This window comes from Chelonia mydas, chromosome 1 (assembly GCF_015237465.2).
Source record: "Chelonia mydas isolate rCheMyd1 chromosome 1, rCheMyd1.pri.v2, whole genome shotgun sequence".
NCBI classification, from domain to species: domain Eukaryota; kingdom Metazoa; phylum Chordata; order Testudines; family Cheloniidae; genus Chelonia; species Chelonia mydas.
In genome coordinates this window covers 46,298,584-46,321,857 of record NC_057849.1, presented here as the reverse complement: position 1 = coordinate 46,321,857, position 23,274 = coordinate 46,298,584, and the positions used below count along the sequence as shown (strand labels likewise).

Here is a 23,274-nt window from a genome sequence, read left to right as displayed (position 1 = left end):
CATCATATTTACACAATTGCTCTACCACGGGTCTCAAGGCTGGATGTGCACATTATCTGTGAAGGACTTTTTAAAGACTCATTTCAATTAGAGACTGTAACATGGCATGTGTTTATATGCATAACAGAAGTTACTGTGATATTTCTGACATAAAAGACGTGGCACTAACGCAGCAAAGGGCTGACCCAAAGCCCTCTGGAGTCAATGGGAGTCTTTCCATTGACTATAATTGGGAGCTGGAGCAGGCTCGAAATGATTTTTCAGAAATTGTGTTAAGGATGTGCCTGTTGTCACTGTCATGAAACTTCATTCAAATTTGTCCAGGCTAAAAGCCTCAGAAAAATGTCAGGTTGCGCATGATCAGCAGAGAGGTTAGCGTTTGGCAGCTAAATTCGCTGAAGATTCCATTGGCACTGAGCATACTCCAGCCCCTCACAAGCACTAACTGCGCCCAGCTGGCCACCATGTTGACTGAGCATGCCCCATCCAGGGCTGCAGGGGCTGACCTGAACTTTCTCTGCAATTGCTCACTCAGTTGCCAGGGGCTGCTGTGATGCTGGGCACTGGAACTGCCTGCAGAGAGACTGTTTCCCTTGTGCTCTCAGTGCTCCTACTTCTGGGGCCCAGACAGTGTTGGGGAGGAGGAAGATGCTATACTGGAATGCAAAGGAGTGAGAAATGGAGTGGGGGAGGGGAAGAAGGGCTTGCAATAGCCAGAGGAGGTGGGTTGGATAGGAACAGCTGGGGGACAGACACAGGCTTGGGGCAGAAGAGTCTATACTACAAGTACAGACTTCCCTAAAGAACTTGGAATTGAACCCAGGGCTTTCCATTTCTGTGCTATCAGTAAATAGATGTGAAACCCATTTGCAAGGTGTGTCTCATCCTCCATCTAGTGACTGGTCCATATAGAGGATAACAGCCTACTACTGGCTACCTGTTACTGTTAGTTCAAGTGGTAGAGCTCTGTGCTTTGGATCTAAAGGCTAAGCCCTGATGATGATCCAAGCTGGAGGTCAGTATGGTTCCAAAAGATTGATTTTCTATTTTAAATTGTTTTTTAAAATAAATGTAGGAAAGTACATACAAAAACGACTTAACAGAATGTAAAGTTGCAAAATCAAGGACTCAAAGGTTGTGTAGTGTCAGAATTAAAGTTGCCTGTGCAAACTTTAATTTGTTGTCCTTGTGTTTATGCATTATGATGGTCTTTAATAATGTGATCATATACATTTTTCCCCATGGGACTCCTGCTTCACTCAGTGCACAGGTTGAATCAGAGTTGTGCCGTGAAGGAGGCTGTTGGCTGTGGGACCCTGTCACGTGATGTGTCCCCCACATAGGCTCCAAAAGCGTTAATAAGGAGAACAATTAACATACCAGGCTGCACCTGGAGGGAGAGCCATGTTTAACTGAGGATGAAGCCCAGCTAGGGAGGGGCTGGGAGAGGACTATAAACAGAGGGAGTTGAGAGCAGAAGAGGGATGTAGGGGAGGAGTCTGCAGTCACTCTCTGGGGCTAGAGTCAGAGATTCCAAACCCAGAAGGGACCATTGTTATCATGTAGTCTGACCTCCTGCATAACACTCCCCAGAATAACTCCTAGAGCATATCCAATCTTGATTTAAAAATGTCAGCGATGGAGAATCCACCATGACCCTTGGTAAATTGTTCCAGTGGTTAATTACCTTCACTGTCAAAAATCTATGCCTTATTTCCATTCTGAATTTATCTAGCTTCCTGAATGCGTCTAGCTTCAACTTCCAGCTGTTGGATCACATTACACCTCTCTCTGCTAGATTGAAGAGCCCATTAATAAATATTTGCTCCTCGTGTAGATATTTAAAGACTAATCAAGTAGCCCTTAACCTTCTCTTTGTTAATCTAAATATATTGAGCTCTTGTGTCTATAGAAACATAGGGTGAGAAGGGACTGCAAGGGTCATCCCTCTAGTCTAACCACCTATCAAGACACAGTATTTGTTGTATCTAAACCATCCAAGACAGATGGCTTTCCAGCTCTTTTTTTTAAAACCTACAGTGAAGGAGCTTCCACAACCTCTCGAGACAGTCTGTTCCTTTGCCCTGCTGTTCTTACTTCTTAGGAAGTTTTTCTTGAGATTTAATCTAAATCTGCTATGCTGCAGTTTGAACCCACTGCCTCTTGTCCTGTCCTCTCTTACAAAAAAGAACAACTTTTCTCCATCTTTTTTTGCAGCAGCCTTTCAAGTATCTGAAGACAGCTATCATGACCCCCTGCCTCCTTAATCTCCCCTTTTCCAGACTAAACATACCTGTTCCTTCAGCCTTTGCTCACATGGCTTGCATTCCGTCCCTTTGATCGTCTTTGTCACTTGCCTCTGAATATTTTCCAGTTTCTCTACATCTTTTCTATACATTGGTGACCAAAAATTGGAAACAGTACCAGAGTGGTACTATCACCTCCCATGACTTGCGTGCTATGCCTCTGTTAATGCCACCTAAAATTGCATTTGCTTTTTTTGCAACAGCATCGCATTGGTGACTCATGTTGAGGTTGTGATCCACCACAACTCCCAGATCCTTTTCAGCAGTGCTACTGCCAAGCCGGTTAACCCCCATTCTGTTTGTGCATTTGTTTTTTCTTCCCTAAATATAGCACCTTACCTTTGTCTTTGTTGAATTTCTTTTTGTTGTCTATAGCTCAGTTCTCCAATTTATCAAGATCCCTCTGAATATTAGCTCTGTCTTCAAAAGTATTGGCAACCCCCCCACCACCTTTGTGTCATCTGTAAACTTGATCAGTGTGCTCTCTATACCTACAGCCAGGTCATTAATACAGATGTTAAATAACACTGGACCCAGAACAAAACCCTGTGGAACCCCACTTGAGACCTCCTTCCAATCCAACACCATTTCATTAATAGTTACATTTTGTTTCCATCATTAAAGGCAGGTTTTCTAGCTCTTTAATTATTCTTGTGGCTTGTCTCTGAATCTTCTCCAATTTATCAACATCCTTCTTGAATAGTGGGCACCAGAACTGGACACAATATTCCAGCAGCAGTTGCTCCAGTGCCAAATACGGAGATGAAATAACCTCTCTAGTCCTACTTGAGATTCCCGTTTATGCATCCCAGGATCACATTAGCTCTTTTGGCCAAAATATCGTGCTGGGAGCTCACGTTCAGCTGTTTATCCACCACAACCCCCAAATCTTTTTCAGATTCACTGCTTTCCCAGGACAGAGTCCTCATTCTACAAATATGGCCTACATTCTTTGTTCCTAGATGTATACATTTACATTTAGGCACATTAAAATGCATACTGTTTGCTTGAGCCCAGTTTACCAGGCAATCCAGATCACTCTGTATGAGTGACCTGTCCTCTTCCTTATTTACCACTGCCCCAATTTTTGTGTCCTCTGCAAACTTTATCCGTAGTCATTTGAAGTTTTTTATCAGCGACCTGAAATAAATGTTAAATTGCATAGGGCCAAGAACTAAACCCTGTCAGATGCTACTGGAAACATACCCACTTGATGACAATTCCCATTTAGTTACATTTTGAGACCTATCAGTTAGCCAGTTTTTAATCCATTTAATAAGTGCTGTGTTAATTTTATATTGTTCTAGTTTTTTAATCAAAATGCCATGTGGTACCAAGTCAAACACTTTACAGAAGTTTACGTAAGTATATTACATCAACACTCTTACCTTTAGCAACCAAACTTGTAATCTCATCAAAAAAAGATATCAAGTTAGTTTGCCAGGATCTATTTTCCATAAACCCATGTTGATTGGCATTAATTATATTATCCTCCTTTAACACTTTATTAATCAAGTCTCATATCAGCTGCTCCATTATCTTGCCGGGGATTGATGTCAGGCTGACAGGCCTATAATTACCCAGGTCATCTCTTTTCCGTTTTTAAAAAATTGTCACAACATTGGCGTTCTTCCTGTCTTCCCCAGTGCTCCAAGAGCTATTGAAAAAGAGAGAGTAGAGAAACTCAGGAGAGAGGAGATAGGGAGTTCCCTCTCTTTGGGAAGGGCCTGGGTGAGGCAGACTGAAGACGACCACAGGGACAGAATTAATCCTGGGCCCCGGAAAGGGGACAAGGCGTGGAGAAGAAGTCCTGAGGGTCAATGTTCCACCAGAGAAAAGAGCTGGGAGGACCTAGGGAGAAGTCACAGGACTGAGAATCAGAGGAGAAGCTGTATTTAAGCACCTGCTACAGGGAAGCAGCACATGGGGCTCAGAGGTAGCAAGTGGCCCAGGGAAACAGCAGCACATCTTGAAGGACCAGACCCACCTACTTAATATATCATCCCTGGGCCAGACCCCAGAGCACCAAATGCAAGTGGGTTCCCATAACAGCCCCAAGGCATGAGCACAGAAATCTGATCTAAATACTTTTGAGCCCAGAGTGGGGCTGAAGACTGAGACTAAAGGAGAGGTAAAAGGAACAGCCCAAGACAGGATAGAAGGATCTTTTGTTTTTGGATTTTTACTTGTATTTTTTTTATCACAAAGGGAAGGACTGGACCACTGCCATTCACCGAATAAAGCAAGAGTGCTGTGCAAAAATGGCATGTTACCATGTAATTAAAGGTTATATCATAATGCATACACACAGAGGGGATGAACTATTCTTGCATTTCCTAACTTATGAGTGCTTGACTTTGCAACTGTAGTGTTCTTTGAATATAGTTTTTTTTAAATGTAATTACCAATGTATATGAAGAAAGAAAAGTAAGTCTACATGTGGGTGGGCTTGCTGGAGCAAAGTGGGGGTTGCTGGGTGGGTAATGCAGGGATATAAGAACACTGGGGCAAGGTAGAGAGGAGATGGAGGTGAGCCCTCTGGTGGGAGGGTATAAAGTTGCAGAAGATGATGACAATGCAGTCACTGGAGGGGCAGGGTGGACTCACCAGGCCCTGTAAATTTTGGCTGTGGCCCTGGATACTGCCTTCATGGCACGTGGTTTTCTTCAGGAGATCAGCTGACCTGAAAAAGGTTCATCCCCCATAAACCAAATCTGACAAACTCTGGTGAAAGGGGCTCACAAAGAGGTGAACACAGGTACATAGTCTCACCCTGTGAGCTGCACAACTGCCTGTCCTGGGTCTATCTATATCTCTTCACTGGGGACATGTAGCCCATGGAATCTGTCAGAGGGGGCATGGAAGTGGAAATGGGGTGGTGACTCCTGTCCACCATCATCCAAGAATGTGGCGAGCATGTCCTCTTCCCCGTCACTGCAGTTATGATGCTGGGGAACCTCACTGCCACAGTACAGAGAATTCCCCCTAATTGCCAAGAGAACTAAATGGTGTTTTCCTCCTTCCAATAGCAGAGAAACAGGAGTCATCTTCAGCCTAATGGGCCCCGCTCCTTCTCCCTAGTTTAGCTCTAAAATATGGCTGTCAGCAAGAGAGGTCCTGCTACACTGAGCAGCAGGGCAGGGGAAAGAAAAACATGTACCAGAAATGGAAATGAAGAAAGAAATGGAGGCAGAAAACTATTCCTCTGTTCTGCCCTCTCAGTCTCCACAGAAGAACTATTCCAGCAGGACCTACTATGTCCTCTGTGGCAACAGAGTTAGAAAAGCCCCTCCTCTCACCAGAGTCACCCACCAAGAGGAAATAGGAAGAAGGAAGGACTTATCACTAGCTACAGGTGTGAGGAGGGCCCAGCAGCAATGGCATTTAAAGAGAACATGAAGTAGGCAGCATCAAGCTGATTTCCCTATCTCAAATGGTAAGTATGCCGAGGCCCTGAACAGAACTACACTTAATGACAAGTACTCGGGTCTGTTTGGTCTCATTCAGACTGAGACATACCTAGAAAAGTGGCAGATGAAGAGTTAATTGCTTAATGAAAGGCTGCTTTCTTGCTCTGTGCCAGAAGGAGATGCCTCTGAACATGCTAATTAGACAAGTTTGGAGGCCTAGGGATTTGCAAGTGGAACAGGTACAAAAATGTATCTGGTGTTAATTGAAGACTAATTATCTTCATCAAGCAATGGGCGGCCAGATGTTCAGGGCTGGGGAGAGGAAAAAGAGAGGAGAACCAGGGAATACAGGTGTGAGAAAGTTGGGTTAGGAATTTCATTCTCTCCCTGACTTGTTTTTCCTAAGAGCACAAGCTCTACGCTGTCCACATTTGTGCACACTGAGCTTGGACAAAAAGTCTCTAAGGTGCCACAAGTACTCCTTTTCTTTTTGCGGATACAGACTAACACGGCTGCTACTCTGAAACCTGAGCTTGGATAGCCACCTTTACAAATCTGGCTCGGAAAGTAGGAAATATTGTGCACTCTTCCCAAGCCTCCCCCTGTCCCTCAACCCCAGAGTTCCTATTCGTCACAGCGGTTACCTAGCAATGTGCAATACTCATTATTTGTTACTTACACAGTGCCACCGACGTGCAGCACTTTACAAAATGCATAGGTTAGATATGGCCCACGGCACTAACGTCTAAATTGGATGGAAATAATACAAACAGCAATGGGTGAGAGATCAGCAGGGATGGAAAGGAAGAGGGCGTGAAGAAGAGACTCCAATGTGGAGATGTAGAATGGCTGTGAATGGAAAACAGGAGGCAGATATAAAGGGCAGGATGGAAAGAAGCATTTTTCACATTTGATCCACAGGAAATCCCTCTTCTTCTGGAATACTAACCCTGGGAAGCTCTGGAGACTTTACTGCAGTAAAAGCGATGGACATACTGTGTTTAGATTTCTATGCCTGACCCATAGATGTCTTGTGCCTCTCCATTCTGGGGTGTGTGTGTATGGCATAATCTAAAGGGGAGGACATGTGACTGCCCCATGTCTCCTCTGCCCAACAACCTTCCCCCGACCCTGTGCCTAGTCCGGAGCTACGGTGCTCTGCCACCCCATTTTATCTATGTGGGGGAGGGCTCTGTCCTTCCCCCGCTGTACCTCTGGCATGTTCAGCCACTCTCCCTGGCAGCCAGGCCCGGGTGGAGAGCGTGATGAGGCTGCTTCTCACACAGCTGAAGCTGGATGCTTCGGGTCGCTGCTCAGTGCAGTGCAAGCTGTCTGAGACAGCTGGCTGGGGAGGAGGTGGGGGGCTGTCCCCACACCCAGGCCTGGCTGCTGGGGACAGGGGCAGAGCGATCTGGAAATGTGCCGGGAAGGGGAGAGTGGGAGAGGGGACCCTGGCTCGCTCAGCCCCTGTCCCTGGCAGTTGGGCTGGGTCGGAGGGCGACCTGCCACCACTTCCCTGGCCAGGCTCTTTTGGAGTGGCCGGTGTGAGAAGTGTCTGTCCTGCCCCTGCCGCTTCCCACCTGGGCCCAGCTGCCAGGGACAGGGGCTGAGCATGCTGGCGGGCGGGCCCAGCAGGAGAAGGACAGAGCCCCTCTCCCTCTCCACCGTGCAGGCCAAGCAGAAATCTCTGGGGAGGTGAGGGGGAGTCACTTGACCCCGCATGCCTCTTCCCCACCACGTGTTGCTTATGGCCTGACCTCATCTTCTGTAACGTTTTTTGTTTCATAGTACAGCTCGTGATGTCATCTCATGCTCCATGACACCTTCTGGAGTCTCATACCCAGCAGAAACAAGGCAGCTAAGTTGCAAAATGCTAGTTTCCTGGTTCTGGAGCTGTTCAGCTGCCAGCATTTGCCAATGAACAAGCGAGGATCCTGGAGGCAACTGCAGCTAGGGGAGTTCCTGGCAATGTGGCACTGTTGGAGCCATGCTGCCAAGGAGGGTGGCCGTGACTGCTGCTGTGGCATGGAGCCTCTATGCAGAAAGCTCTGGTCTCCTGCTGAAGCCCCTGAGATTTGTGCGGCTCCGGAGGAGTCCATGGAGTCTGGCCCTATGGCCTGTTCTGCAAGACAGCAAACTCCATCTGAACAATAAGGAAGAAATCTCAGGTACAACCTCCCTGGGACTTGCTCCCCTTTAGCCCCCTCCCATGGGTTTTCTCTACATTGTTTACGGGGAATGTAGTGTTCCAAGATTTGTATGCTCCCCCTGGGAGAACACATTACATTGTTGCAATAGGGTTCATTCAAAGGACAAAACCACTACTCTTCAGACACATACAGAGAACAGTGTTTGAACGGAGAGGATAGGGGCACTTTCCTTGGCTTTGTTATATTTCTCTGGACACAGCGAAAGTTTCCTGTCTATGACTACTTATCTGATTCAAAGATCTGTAAATGAAGTATTTTATATATACTCAAACAATGGCCACCCTTATTAACATACCAATTTTGTCTTTGATATGATTACATTAGTATTTGCAGTATCCCTGTATTTCCCTGTCAGCACAACAAGGAACACCTAGGGTACTGCAAATGCACACATATCCCTCCTTAGGTATAAAGATTTCTCTGTAAAGCTCCATTAATATTTATGACAATGTATAAATAATAATAATAATAATTAGAGCTGGCTAGAAAATCTTTGATGGACCCACTTCCCATCAGAGAATGCAGTTCTGCTGAAATTGAAATGCTTCATGAAATCATGTTGATTTTGCTGAAATTTTATTTTAGGGGAAAAGTTCCAAAACACTTAGTTTTTTCTTTTCAAAATGACCCTTTGTTTAGAAAGGTTTTATTTTGTATTATAGTGTATATTATGACAGAATGTTCAATTTTTAAAAGTCATAATTGAAATGAAATGGAACTTTTTTTGGAACTTTCTTTCAGTCAATTTCAAAATGTTCATGTTTCGTTCCTAATTGGAATAAAAGAAATGTGAGATCTTCAGTGAAATGAAAGTTCCAATAACAACATCCCTACACATTATATAAAGAGCAATTTCTTGCAACAATTTTATTTGAGAAAGGTTGGGAAGCTCTGTACCTACTTACATAGGCTCCTCATTTACCCAAAGAATCAGGAGCTTGTTAACAAGGTATCTCCACTGTTTTTCAAACTTACATCTAAGCTGGAACTGGCAGAAGAGGAGGTGATGCCATTATCACAGAGCTGCCCAATGCACTGGGGTGGTGTGGCCATGCTAGTGTTCAGCGGAAAAAGCTCTATCTATAAATACGACAGAAATATTTAGATATAGTTTGTCTATTTTTTATTTAAATAAGGGATTCCTTTCCAAAACATGCATCCGATGAAGTGAGCTGTAGCTCACGAAAGCTTATGCTCAAATAAATTGGTTAGTCTCTAAGGTGCCACAAGTACTCCTGTTCTTTTTGCGAATACAGACTAACACGGCTGCTACTCTGAAACCTTTCCAAAACTTGTCACTTGGGGCTACTCTCCTGTAGATGGCACTATTGCCACTTCTAAAAGGCAATCTGCAACACAAGAAAATCCTTTGGCTTTAACACAGGGCTTGAAATTGGGCGAGAAATTTCTTTGATTATCAGGCTAAACTAGCTGGTGGAGGTCAGTAGTGACCAAAGTCACAGAAGGCTGTTTATATTGTATTGTGTGAAATGACTGGATAATCTTAGTTCAATTCCTCGTGGACAGTTTCCTCACTTCACATAATATACCATCACAATTGGTATCCTCAGCACATAAGCTGAGGACAGAATTAAGCATTATGAATGTGAAACATTAAGCAAGAACTATCCTGTTTCAGATAAGTCTGAAATTCCCACTGAAGTCAATAGGAGTTATGCATATATATCTGAGGGCAAAATTTGACCCTAGCTAATTAATCTGCTAATTAATTATTAATTAAAATATAGCTGTCCACAGGCATACCAATCATTACCCTTCATAACTGGCTAATGGCCTGTGTAAAAACCACTGCTTTCATTTTCCTTTGCTTTCTGACTCTGAGTCAGCACCACATTTGTTATCTATCTTCTAGATAACAAGGTGGCAGTCTGTTTTAGTTGCAATTTGATGGGTATTTAGTAAGCATTACTTTGTGTTTCAAATTCCTTGGTACTTATTGGTTTTACAACAGTTTTTAATCTTTTTTTTTTTTTAAGGATTTGTTCAGTGGAGGAGGAGAAAGGAACATTCGTTCTGAGATATCATTGAACAGTCAAATTTCTCTCAGAATGGCTGTCAAGACATATTAGTATAGATTAAATGGAAAAAGCTCATGAAACTTTAAGGTTGCAAGGTTAGTCACTTAAAAGGTAGGACATACTAAAGTTAAGGTTGCACATCTAACCTTAACTCTATCCCTGTTGGTGTACACACTGCAATACAGCCTTTATCTAAAGGAGAAATAGAATACTGCCATGTAACTAAATTAACTGTATAGTTTTTGTCTGAAGAAGATCTTTACCTTAGTAAGGGCCAAATCTGCACAAATGTTAGTGTGAAAGCATGCAAGAAAACTTGCCTCTCCCTTTGCATGGCTGCACAAATGCTTAATCACAATAGCCATCACCGTAAGCAGGGACTGCTCATCCCTTCATTGAGCAAATTACTCAAAGAAAGGGAGGAAGTGACCATGGCCCTGTCCTCTCTACTGTCCTGTAGGATAGGACTAGTGCATTGGGGAACTTGTAGGGTGCTTCCTCACACATGATCTATTCTGGTGCTTCCCACCCGTGAGGGGGTGCAGTTCTATACCATCCCCAATGCAGGGCTGTGTGAAAACTGCAGCATCTAGCCCAACAGCAGCAATTGTGCAGTTAGTACCATTGAACTGAATGGGACTACTCCCAAGGGTGACTACTACTCAACTTGAGTAACAGGTGCACAGTCAAGCCCTCCAGAATGTTTGTTCATGAAAGAGGTGAGACTGGAACTCAGGAACTGGCTCCCAGGCCTGTGTATATTCCTCAACCTCAAGGGAGCATTTTGGCTGGGAATAGAGCAACAGGAGGGAGGGGGGAGAGGATCTTTTATTAGATCCTGGCTTTCCCCCAAAATCTGGACATTTATCTGAACCAGATGGGAGCAACTCTGAGGCACAGCAGAAAAGATAGCATTTTACTTGTATGCAGCACATTATTCCTTACATGCACATTTAGATTCCCACTAATGTCAATGGGTGTTGGATCAGGACCTCTGCGAGCTTAGCAAGACATCACCATGCATTCAGAGCATGGAATTTTCAAGCACTCATTGCTTGTACAAATTAAAACTAAATTCTTCAGGAACAAAGCCATGTCTCTCTCCTTAATTAGGACTACTCCCCTGCCAAATTGCCTTTTAACTCAACCCTCAACCGTTTTGCCTGTGCAGGGACTTCTGTACTCTTTTGTATTTCCCTCTGCTTTTAATCAAGAACACGCCACAGTCAGCTCAGAAAAGAGCTTCAAAAATGCCCAGAAGTCTCAAGGCTGGAAAAAAAAAATAAAGGAAAAAGAAACCCTCAGAAAAATATTTTAAATATTTAGTGTTTCACAAAATCCTCCCGTCACCCAATTTTTTCCCCCTCATTCAGACTCCCCAGCCAACCAGCTAGATCAACTCCTACTTGGGAACAAGGCAGAGCTTCTGGTGCCCCCTCTAAGGCAGCTCTCTCCTGCCCCATCAAAACCACAAACCAAACATAAAAAAAAAGCATGTAAAGCGTTTCAGAATTGTTTTAGAAGGTTTAAAGCTGGGCTCTTTTTTTCTCCACTCCGTGCCCAAAAGTATAGTATTCGCTGTTCCAAACTTAGAGACAAACTGACAGTTCTGGGATGTTACAGAAATCCCGAGCCAGATCCACTGAGACCTCTGTCTGCTTTGCACTGCCCCAGCAACGCAAAGCAGTCGCAAACCCGGCTTCACCTGGAGGGGTACAAAGCAAACAGAACAGACTGGTGAATCTGGCCCCACATCCCACAGCAAGCGGCTTTTGAGGAAAGTGATAGTTAAAACCCTTCAAGAATACCGTGGTTTCTCTTTAAACCTTCCCAATGTTGTCCTGGATTTGGTAAACAGATATGCTTTTCTAATTATTTTGTTCCTGCTATAAGGGATACTGCAAATACTGAGGTATCGTTATTTCATGTATTTAAGGGAATTGACAGGTTTATAAGAGTGATCACTGTAATTTGGATGACAAGTCAGCATTACCCAGCCTGTGGTGAATGGGAAGTGTACAGGTATAGTAGGAAAGTCTCTTTTCCTCCCTCTGCCACACTTTGAGAGATTAACTCTATGACCAGTTTGCACCTTTGTTGCAGCTTTCACAATTTTAGTGAAGTTGTCCATTCCAGCGCTAATGTACAGATGGCTGGCACCTTTTGTTTCTGCATGTCTTACATCCTTAAATCCATTCTAAAACCCCTCCACCTTCATTACAAAGGCATCAGTTACAGCACTCTCCTCTAGCTCGATGCGCCGATCTTCGATTCCCAGCTACATAGTATCTAATTATAATACCCTTCTCATAGCAACCGTTACAATGAAATTATACACTTGGCTCCCAAGAACAGAGTTAAAATTGGGCTGGAGTAATGAGTAGCTCGCGCAGATGACTAGCATTACGACACAGCATTAAACACCTTCATGAATGCTTCTAATGGGGTGCACTTACCTTCCGAAAGAAATGCTGTGTTGTTACAGCGAAGACCTCAAAGCCACGACTGGCCCTTTTAAGTTCCTCTTGAATACAGCTGAATTGCCTGGACTGCTTGTCACACTTTTCCTTCAGCTGCTGCATGAACTGCCGTTCGGCCTCTCGAGTCTGCAGATCTGCCTTGGTTGAAAATCCATTCCTTGGAACAGCTGCCCTTTGTTTAGGGTGTCCTACAAGATGAAATAAAAAAACCAAGACCATAACCAGTTACTGTATATGCATGGACACAGCCTCTCATGTTTTGACGGCTCCTGGAACTCGACTAAAACAATAGCCTGCTGCATTCACACAAGCTTTCTAGTGAATTTACTTGTAAAAAGTGCTGGTACATCAAAGCACAAGTTACTCCTTTGGGCTTGATCCTTCAAGGAGCTAAGGGTGCATCTACACTGCAATTAGACACGCACAGCTAGCCCATGCCAGCTGACGCAGGCTTGTGGGGCTCGGGCTAAGGGGCTTTTTTAACAGCGGTGTAGACGCTTGGGCTGGAGTCCAAGCACTGGACCCTCCCCCTTTGCAGGATCCTAGAGCCCAGCTTCCAGCCCAAAAGCCTGAACGTCTACACCGCAGTTAAACAGCCCCTTAGCTCGAGCCCCGCAAGCCCAAGTCAGCTGGCACAGGCCAGCCACAGGGTTTTAATCGCAGTGTAGACATACCCTAAGTGTGTCCTGCGTGGTGGCGAGCACCTTGAGCTCCCACTGATGCAATGATAGTTTAGAGCATTCAACACCTCACAGGAGGTGTCAGTGCAGTGCAGGACTGGGCCCAATGGTCCTCCTCTCATTAACAAACCTGTGCCCCTTGTCAGTATTCTGTACACCCTCCAGTTACATACAAGCCAAGACGGGCACAGAATCAAAGGAAAGGCATGTTCTGTCAGACAAATGTCATACCCTTCTAGAAAAGCGAAACAAGAATTAGGGTGACTGTCAGGTATATTTGCTCACTTGTTGTGAAACTGTTTTGTGAGTATGGATTTAAGGTAGTCTTCTTCTCTGAATACACTACTCTCTATGCCATCTGGCACACAGGTAATCAAACTCACAGGTCAGTGGCTTTCCGAAGTCTGATTCAGAATCCATGTAGCTAGAGATTGGAAAAGGGGGAGGAGGAACAGGAAGAGATTCTGCCTTTAAAAGAATGAATTCATGGAAACAGGGATCCAGGGGACTAAGCACAGGAATGGAGACAGAGGACCCAAACCTCAGGTGTGCCAGAGAATTGATTGGTGCACCTGGGAGGGCTCTAAAGGTAGCTTTACTTCACCTTTCTGCCCCTCCTCTGAACAGGGTGATGGCCAATTCAGCTTTTGGTGCAATTTAGAGCAGCTTTGGGGTTGCTCTAAATTGAACGAGCATTTAGTGATACCCACATCCACGAAGGGCTGTAACACTGCCTGTATTTTGCCAGAGGATTGTGCTCTTGTTAACCCTGCTATGCCAGTACAGCCCAGAGAGAGCAAGCTGGATTCTGTTCATTTTTGTGCCTCATCAACAGATATGTGAGCACATTCCAATTACAGGACCAATCACGTATAGTTGTGCAACCCAACTGAGGACAACGGAGTTGCACACGTATCACTGAGGACGCAGTATAAAGAAAATAGGATTGCAAAGCCATCACTGATAGCCTGTTCAGCTGTCGAACCTTTACATCTGGTGATGATGGGTGAGGAAGAAATAAACCAGTCTGACTAACAGTGCTGGGGATGAGTTCGCAGGGTTGGCAGTTTGAAAAGCTGTTCTGGAGTCACTGAGACACAAGCCATACAGAACCCCCAATATGCTATTTTTACAGTTAGTTTTTAGAGCAGAACTTAAAATTTCAGTGCTTTCTTCCATCTCTAGAAGTTATAATTAATTCTCCATTGACTGACTGACTCACCAGAACCCAAAGGAATTACTTTGCAGGTCTATATAAAAAACATTAGCTTGGAAATATAGTGCTCAAACTTTATCATCACTTCCCTCTTTTTTGGGGGGTGGGGGGGTGGGGTGGGGTTCTATTATCCCTGTGCAGCATTAGCAGCCTTCCTGATGCTGTCGCTGAGGGAAGTGCTAAGGGAGTCAGCCACAGTGACAGCAACTCTGGACAAAACTCATAACCAGCAAGCAGCAGGTAGTAGTTAAAGCACCACTGGCTCGTCATGGGTTCAGGTCTGCTCTGAGACTTTTGAAAACATTGATGCATTTTTCTGAACTACGGATAGTCTGCGCTCCGGAGACTTTACACCAGAGAACGTTTCTACCACCATTCCACAAATCAGGTTTGAGTTGTCACTCCCTGAAAACAAAACCCCGCTGGCGTTCACTGGTTTGTAATATACATAGGTATTTTCAGTACCATCATTTCTTAGATCCCATCTACAGCTATAACAGAGTCCAGGCAGGAACCCAGTTACAAAACAGTTACAATTTGCAATGTACAATGGATGGGACTTCTCTATGTTCCAATAAACATGTTAAAACCCCAGACAGTCCATGGCTTTAGTGAAATTCCGGGACAAAAGTAAGTCCTGTCTACACTACATCTTTTTATTGGGTTGTAAATGGGCTGTGAGACTTGTTAATAGTTATAGAGCAGATAGGGCCTTATTGTGAGTATGTTGACCTGATATTCCCTAGCCTCCGCATGGCTGGTCTGTCTGAACTGTCAGTCATACTGGAGCCACTTTATATGGTCCCTCAGTAAGATATGGTCATGTTCCAAATCCTGCTCTGATACTTAAGTAGCATATAGCATTTCCCTAGGTTTTATTACTCAGTCGCACTGAAGAAACAAGGAAAGGTGATGTTCCGGAGGTGTTGGCTTCATCGCTTTGGAAATGTGCTCTGGCTTCATATTTTTATTAAGGAGCTTCCACATCAAACGCTTTGTGTTCTACTGGGCAACACCTTGCATGGATTACGACACTGTCTCCCTCTTCATCTCTGATCTCTTTATATTTTTTAGCCCCTCCTGCACACCATGCTGGAACATTTTAGCTCCTACAGGCTCATCTACTTTAAATCTCTCCTTGGGTCTCATTGGTTGAACTTTCCTCCCAGACCTTAGTCCCAGAGGCTCTAGTCAGCAACGGGGAGAGAAGAAAAGGGTCAGACACCTTGTTAATAGGTGCTCCAGTAGAAGATAGACTTGGCCTAGGTACCATACCCAAAATGAGTGTGTGTGGGGGTGTTAAGAGGAAGGCAGAGGTGAAGACAGACTTCCGTGTGTGCATGCACGTGCATACCATGAGTGTGGATGGAAGGGAAATGTGAAGAAGGGCGTGTGTATTCGTGAAAGGGAAAGCTAAAAAGGGAATATGCGTTTGTGAGGGAAGGCTGAAAAGGGGAGGAGGTTACATGGCCCTGCCAAATGTAAAAATAAAAACGGGACATTCATCTCCAACTACCCTTCACCACTAAGTGTGACAGAAAAGCTTCCTTAATTCTGTAGCTATTACATTGAAAAGACAAATCTAACCCAGTTACAAAGGAATAAATAGCTCTCTCATACAGCAATGCAGAACTCTGAACTGATGTTACAAATGAATGAGCTTACATTTCACACAACTGCCAAGAAGAACAAACAGAATTTTAACACAAAAGCTGCATGAACTTTAATCCTCAGGGAATTCACTGATCTCATTTCTGGCAATATGGCAACAGGTGGGGGTTAGAAAATAGCTGTAATTTTTGTAGGACAGCCAGTCTACACACCAGTGACATTACATAGTTTAATGGGCCAGCATTGACATTTTGGGACCCACAAGTATTTGCAAGTATGATTCAGATATTGTAGATACTTAAGTACCCTATTTGAGTGTGCAGTTAGGTTCTTAGATCTGCAAATGACTTAAATGACAGCTACAAAAAATCCAGCATTCATGATTAATTGTGTCTACAACATATGGCTGCAAAGGAAGCCAGATTTAGCAACATTTCATAACTGAATACTTTATGATTAGGGCCCTATGAAATTCACTATTTTGGTCAATTTCACACCATAGGATTTTAAAATAGTCAATTTCACAGTTTCAGATGTTTACATCTGAAATTTCATGGTGTTGTAACCATGGGGACCCACCCAAAATGGGGCTGTAGGGGGGTCGCAGGATTGCCACCCTTACTTCTGCACTGTTGCTGGCAGGGGTGCTGCCTTCAGAGCTGGGCAGCTGGAGAGCAGCGGCTGCCGGCTGAGCACCCAGTTCTAAAGCCAGTGCCACTGCCAGCAGCAGTGCAGAAGTGACGGTCTCAGGTATGGGGAGGTTGTAACTTTTGCTGGGGGGGAGAGGCAGGATCAGCCTTACAAGTGGGCAACCACTCAGGGCTCCATGGTCAGGGGGGCACCATGGTCCAAACAGTCCAAGGCCCCTTTAACTCCCGAGCACTGGGCCTGGAGCTGGGGCAGGGCTGGGGGCACCCCAGCAGGGGCTCCTACTGTGCACTAGACTCTTGCTGCTAGTCCGGTGGGGCTGGGGAGGGAACAGGACTTCCTCTTCCGCTGCAGGGGCCGCTCCCGGGGCCAGTCAGACTCACCTCTGGGAACCTCCTCCTGGCGGCAGGAAGCTCTGTGGCTGCGCTGCCTTCAGAGCTGGGCTCCCAGCCAGCAGCTGCAGAGCTTCCTCCAGCCAGGAAAGTTCCTGGAGGTGGGTCTGACCCCCCGGGAGCATCCCTGGCAGGGGAAGAGGAAGTCCCGTCCCTCCCCAGCCCGGCCGGAGCTAGCAGCTGGAGCCCAGGGCATGGTAGGAGCCCCCCTCCCCTACAATAGCCAGATTTCATGGGGGAGATCAGATTTCATGGACTGTGAGGGATTTTTCATGACCATAAATTTGGTAGGGCCCTAATTATGATGCAGCACTTAAATACTGTAGTGATGGGTGCTACAGAAAACTCTGACAGTTAAATAGATGATCACTTTTCAGACAGGCTCAACTATGACACTCATCACTTTGTACCCATTTCCCTCACCGCTGTTTGTCTTTTCTATTTAGACTGACTTCGGTTAAGGGAATAGTGTCTTCCTGTATGATTGTACAGCACCTAACACAATGGAGCTCCTTTCTGACTGGGCCTGTAGGTGCTACCACAATACAAAATATTTAATAATAACTGTGTTTGTCTGTCTTTTTGATAAAAAAGTCTTTCACTGCTTAGACACCATGGAGGTGGTGATGCAACAAAAGTCATAAACGCAAAGAGAAAAAACTAATCACCTTGAAATCAGTCAAGATTAAATTAACACAAACTATTAAATTGTTTAGTTCCATTCTAAATTTCCCCTGCCTGCTAACATTTGAAGTGTGCATCTCTAAGTTGTCCTTGACAATGGCATAAATTGTCCTTGTAAATTAAACTGTGATATTTTCCTCAGGGATAAATCTGAACTTCTCAGTTCCTCTGGGTTTGAAAAGCAGCTCACTAAGCTTCTTCTGCCCATTGATGTTTGTGTTCTGTTGCTCTGCACAGGATGGGAAATACACTGACAATGCTGGCCCTGATCCTGCTTCCTCTTGTCAATTAGAATATGGGGTGCTGTGGAAAAGCAGGACCACACGCATTGTACTCGGAAATCCAGGAATCATTGATAGCTTCAAAATTCTTAGCACTTTTTTCAAATTAACTGTTTGAAATAAAATATTGTAATAAATACCTAGTGATATTTAATACAATCCATGAAGATTTAGATGTGGTACATGAGCTAATACATTTTTGTCTCCAGTTTCCAGTATTCAGATAAAGAAAGTGAAGAAGTAATTTTGAGGAGGCTGATAATAAGCAGATTGGACAGTGTTAGCTACCACAGTGATAGGCACCTTAGAAATAACTAAAATAGAGACAAGGACTCTAATCTGTCAATCACATTCATGTGGGTGGACCCTTGTGTCTGTGCAAAGTCCCCCACAGATCGAATTGTAGGATCAGGGTTATAGTGATAGATCAGATGGAGGTTCAGGAATGTTGAATTCTTAAAAAAACACTCTCACGAGAGCTTTGGGGAAATCCAGATCCGGATATTGATCCAAACTCTGAAGGTCAGACCCATTGATAAAACACACCAGACAATCCCTCCTTCTGTGGCAGCAATAGGGGTTTATATGGCAGCCAAAAAACAACAGTGAGGGACGGGGGGTGTATTTGAATAGTACAATAATAGAAGGAAAATAAACTTGTTATACTAGGAATAGCAATTTTTCACAGCACATTATCTAAACTAATTTGAATAGTTTGTAAGTTTTCAGAATGCTGTCATAGAAAACTACTCTATTTGCAGTACAATTTTCCTTTGTCATTATTTATTTTATTTTATTATTTTTGTTTAAAGAAAGCAAAGGGCCACTGAAGAAATGTAGACTTCATTTAGATTTTGGTTTAGGCCCAAATTTTCAAAAGTGACTAATGATTTTAGGGTGCCATCATTTTGGGAGCCCCAACCTGAGACACCCTAAAAGGACCCAATCATCAGAGGGCAAGTGCTCAGTCCTTTATGCAAATCAGGGCCCTTTAAGATGTCTCAAGCTGGGCACCCAAAAATTAAGGCACTGAAAATTATTAGCCACCTTTGGAAGTTTAGGCCTTTGTAAAACCCAGCAGCTTTACAAAGCCAATAGAAATGTTCCTGTGATTTCTTTTCAAATTCTAACGGAAACAATTGTTTTTAACCAGCCATGGTGCCAAAACAGCTTGAATGCTCATCTTTTAACCCTGGCATCTGAAGGAGGGAAGGAATTCTGAGGTTAGTGACTGGGAAAGGAAGATTGGTTTTAACCTTTCACTTGCTTGGTTTTGTTGGCTGGGGGTCACATGCAATGGAATTGCTGCAGTTTATTTATAACAATGGGAATCCTGACGTGTGTGTTTTAAGTGATGTAAGTGATGACTAAAGTGAATGGACAGATGCTCTTTTGCTTATTAATTTAGAGTTATAAAACATAATGTTCCCCTTGAACTCTTCTTAACCCAAATACGGTTGCACTGAGAAGCTGAAAGTGAAACTAACGTCAGTGATTTTAAAGGTCTGACCTGAAAAGTCAAAGGGCCTGAACCAAAGCCCACTGAAGTCAATGGGCTCATGATTTCAATGGTGTTTGTTTCAGGCCCAAAGGGACAGACTTACGGCACCGATCTGCCTCTTTAGGTGCCTAAAGACATGTGTAAATCTGGCCCAAAGAGCATTAAATAGTAAGAAGTACTTTGGATTTTTAAAAATGATTTTAGCTGTAAAGAATCTAAGGTTTTATTGGTAACACCGAGTAAAGAAATGTGTTTGTTTACAACATTAATTTTTAAGTTGACAGTGTTGCTATAGCTATCTGAAGGTTATTTCTAAAGATCATCTCTTTCCCAGTTATCTACAGAAATAACCTAGAAAATGTAACACTTCGGCACATCAGTGACCTTCGATATCAAGTGGTGTACTGTTACTGTTGGTGATTGTATTACATGTGGTTTTTGGTCCCTGTATTTGTTTTCTTTTTTTTTAACGTAAAAATAATAAAGATTTTTTAAAATGATCCTTGTACCCTTAAACATTGAAAAGCAATGACTCTGTTTTGGAAGACAAATTTGACAAGTTTAAATCTTCCCTCAAAAGAGCGCTCTGGCGGTTTATAAATACCTGGTGAATGGAGCTTGGTGGCTGATACTGCTAATCTCTTAGGGGATGACACAGTGGGTTTATTTGCATCTTGATCTTTTTGTACTTCTTTCTTCACACCTGCTTTAAAAAAAGAAACCCAATCTTTACTTTATTTGCCATCACACAGAAGCATGCCTCTAACAAGAGTAACAGCATGGCAAAACACAAATACGTTTTCAGTATTACTTTTGGGCCAGATACTGAAAGCTTTGCATATGCCTTTGAACGTGCACAATCACATATGCCTCTTGCCTTAGACACTTAACTGACCATGTGCCTCTGCAAATACGGAACTCTGCACATACAAATAGGAGTGAAATTCACCACACTAATGAGGGCCAACACAAGGCCATGCACACTATGCAAATCCTCTGGCCTTCTGCATGTGGTGTACTTCACTCATGCACACACACATCCTTAAAATTCTGGCACCTGATGTCTATTCTGGTTTACAGCACCATGTTATGTGTGAGATGCTTTACCTGTTCTTATCAACAAGCATTTACTTTCTGAGTCCGGACAGGATGAGTACACTGTTGTCTCACTCATCTTGCAGGGCACCTTGGTGCACAGTGGCGCTCTCTCCTGAAAGCTCAAGGCTGTCTGTAAACTAAAGCTTCCCCTGTTATTGATCAGACTACTGGGGAAAAAATTCAAATAGAAACACAGGTTTGAAATAAAAAGCCTCTGATCAGAGTATGAGTTGGGCCCTGCCATCCCATACTATGGAATGCACTGTTATGCCACGTGAACTGCATAAAATGAGCCCCAAAGTGGAGCTAATTGCAAAGCCAGTATCATTATCAGAGAGTCCATGTTCCCTGGAGGGACTGTTATTGAGGGGGCACCAGTGGAACAGGGAAAGGGGGCAGGTAGGAGGGAAGCAACTCAGCCTCAGGTACACGGAGTCCACAGGGTTTAATAAAGTTTCATTCGTTCAACTTAAACTGCATTCAGCGTCACGCTTTGTGAGTGAAACATGGCGGCAGCGTCTGAGCTGTGAGTTCTCTGCAGTGCAGCAGCTGGCAGCGTGAGCCATGGAAGGTCCCTGGAGCCCTGGATTTTGCAGACACAAACCTAGCCCAGGGATGGACCCAGTGGATGGAGGAGTTTGAGCGGTACAGGGATCTGGCCATGCACAAAAGTAAAACTCTTACCTTACCTTACTGGGGACCAAGGCAGAAAGATCTGCAGCTCGCCACTGCCTCGAGCATCACAGAACTCCTTGGAGCCCTGAGGAATGAGTGCTCCCCAAAGCAGAAGGAAACCGTGGAGCGGCAGGTTTTTCACTGGCAACCAGTCCAAAGGGGAGAGAATAGACCCCCATGCTGCAGTCTTACACACACTGGCTGCTACGTGCAATTTGTGGGACTTGACAGACTCCTTGATTTGGGACTCCCTGATTTGGGACAGGACTTGTGGCACTTGGGATCACCATGTGCAGGAGCAGCTGCTCCAGGAAGACAGTCTCACATTAGGTGCTTAGCTCTGGGGCGTGCAGCGGAGGCCTTGAGAGAAAGGATGAAAGCCTGAGGAGGCACAACACCCCCAGAAGTACAGGCAGAGAGACAACAGCAAGGGAGAGCCGGTGGCCAGGGCTCCATACCTGTAGTGATGTGGGAGAGAACATGAGCAGGTAAAGGAGAAGTGCCCCGCACTAGGACAGCATTGCAAGGAACGTGGCAAGTTGACCCACTTTATTAGTTTCTGCCAGAGCAGAGGAAAGTCCCAGAAAAATTCAGTCAGACCTGTACAAGAGGGGGATGGCACATCAGATGACAGCTTTATTCTTCTTGAGTCCAAGAGCAAATCAGATTCAGGCTGTCATGACAGGAAAGCAACAAGAGACTATACCAACCTCTGTGCATGCAACAATGTTAACAGAGAAATGCCCTGTGCAATTTCAGCTGAACAGTAGGGCCTCCTGCAATGTGATTCCTCAGGGTGAATTGGGCTCAAACACTCCTATTACGTGAGCAGGTGCACTCAAATAACATACAATCAGAGCATAATGCAGCCCACAGGAGATTGTGATCTCCTAGTAACTAACCCCCCAAAACACAGACCGCACCAACTGCAGTTTGTGGGTGGATGGGAAGCACCACAGACCCCTCTTGGAGAATACAGCCATACAAGACAGGATCTGATATGGGTGCAGCATCAGAATTTTATAGCTGCAAGAAGCAAAAGGGGGAGTCCATGGATAATGAAAATCATGAGGGGATGTTTTCAAAGGTGACACGTGCCTTGAAGGAAAGCTGTGACTGGAAGTAGACTCCAGAGAGGAACCTCTGTGTTTACCACTGTCAAGGTTCCTTCCCCACTCTGAACTCTAGGGTACAGATGTGGGGACATGCATGAAAGACCCCCTAAGCTTATTCTTACCAGCTTAGGTTAAAAACTTCCCCAAGGTACAAACTTTGCCTTGGCCTTGAACAGTATGCTGCCACCACCAAGCGTTTTAAACAAAGAACAGGGAAAGAGCCCACTTGGAGACGTCTTCCCCCAAAACATCCCCCCAAGCCCTACTCCCCCTGTCCTGGGGAAGGCTTGATAATAATATTCTCACCAATTGGTACAGGTGAACACAGACCCAAACCCTTGGATCTTAAGAACAATGAAAAATCAATCAGGTTCTTAAAAGAAGAATTTTATATAAAGAAAAGGTAAAAGAATCACCTCTGTAAAATCAGGATAGTAAATACTTTAAAGGGTATTCAGATTCCAAACATAGAGAATCCCTTTAGGCAAAACCTTATGTTACAAAAAGACACAAAAACAGGAATATACATTCCCTCCAGCACAGCTTATTTTACCAGCCATTAAATAAAAGAACATCTAACACATTTTTTAGCTAGATTACTTACTAAGTTTACAGGAGTTGTAAGGCTGCATTCCTGATCTGTTCCTGGCAAAAGCATCACACAGACAGACAGAACCCTTTGTTCCTCCCCATCCAGATTTGAAAGAATCTTGTCCCCTCATTGGTCATTTTGGGTCAGGTGCCAGTGAGGTTACCTTAGCTTCTTAACCCTTTACAGGTGAAATAATTTTGCCTCTGGCCAGGAGGGATTTTATAGCACTGTATACAGAAAGGTGGTTACCCTTCCCTTTATATTTATGACAACCACCAAGGAAAATTCCAGTGGCACTACATAATCCACTACACAAGGAGTTTGAAAGTCTGCAGG

The 23,274-nt window shown here is 44.2% G+C and overlaps 1 protein-coding gene across 1 annotated transcript in view; it reads right to left on the bottom strand.

Moving 5' to 3' along the window:
- MTUS2 (microtubule associated scaffold protein 2) overlaps positions 1–23,274 on the bottom strand; it is a 498,561-nt gene that overhangs the window by 86,517 nt on the left and 388,770 nt on the right. Inside the window, exons 7-8 of the mRNA XM_037891750.2 lie at positions 20,063–20,164; positions 12,422–12,633 (exon numbers count right to left, since the gene is read on the bottom strand). Of these exons, the coding sequence (XP_037747678.1) occupies positions 12,422–12,633; positions 20,063–20,164 (314 nt within the window). The remainder of the gene's footprint in view (positions 1–12,421; positions 12,634–20,062; positions 20,165–23,274) is intronic.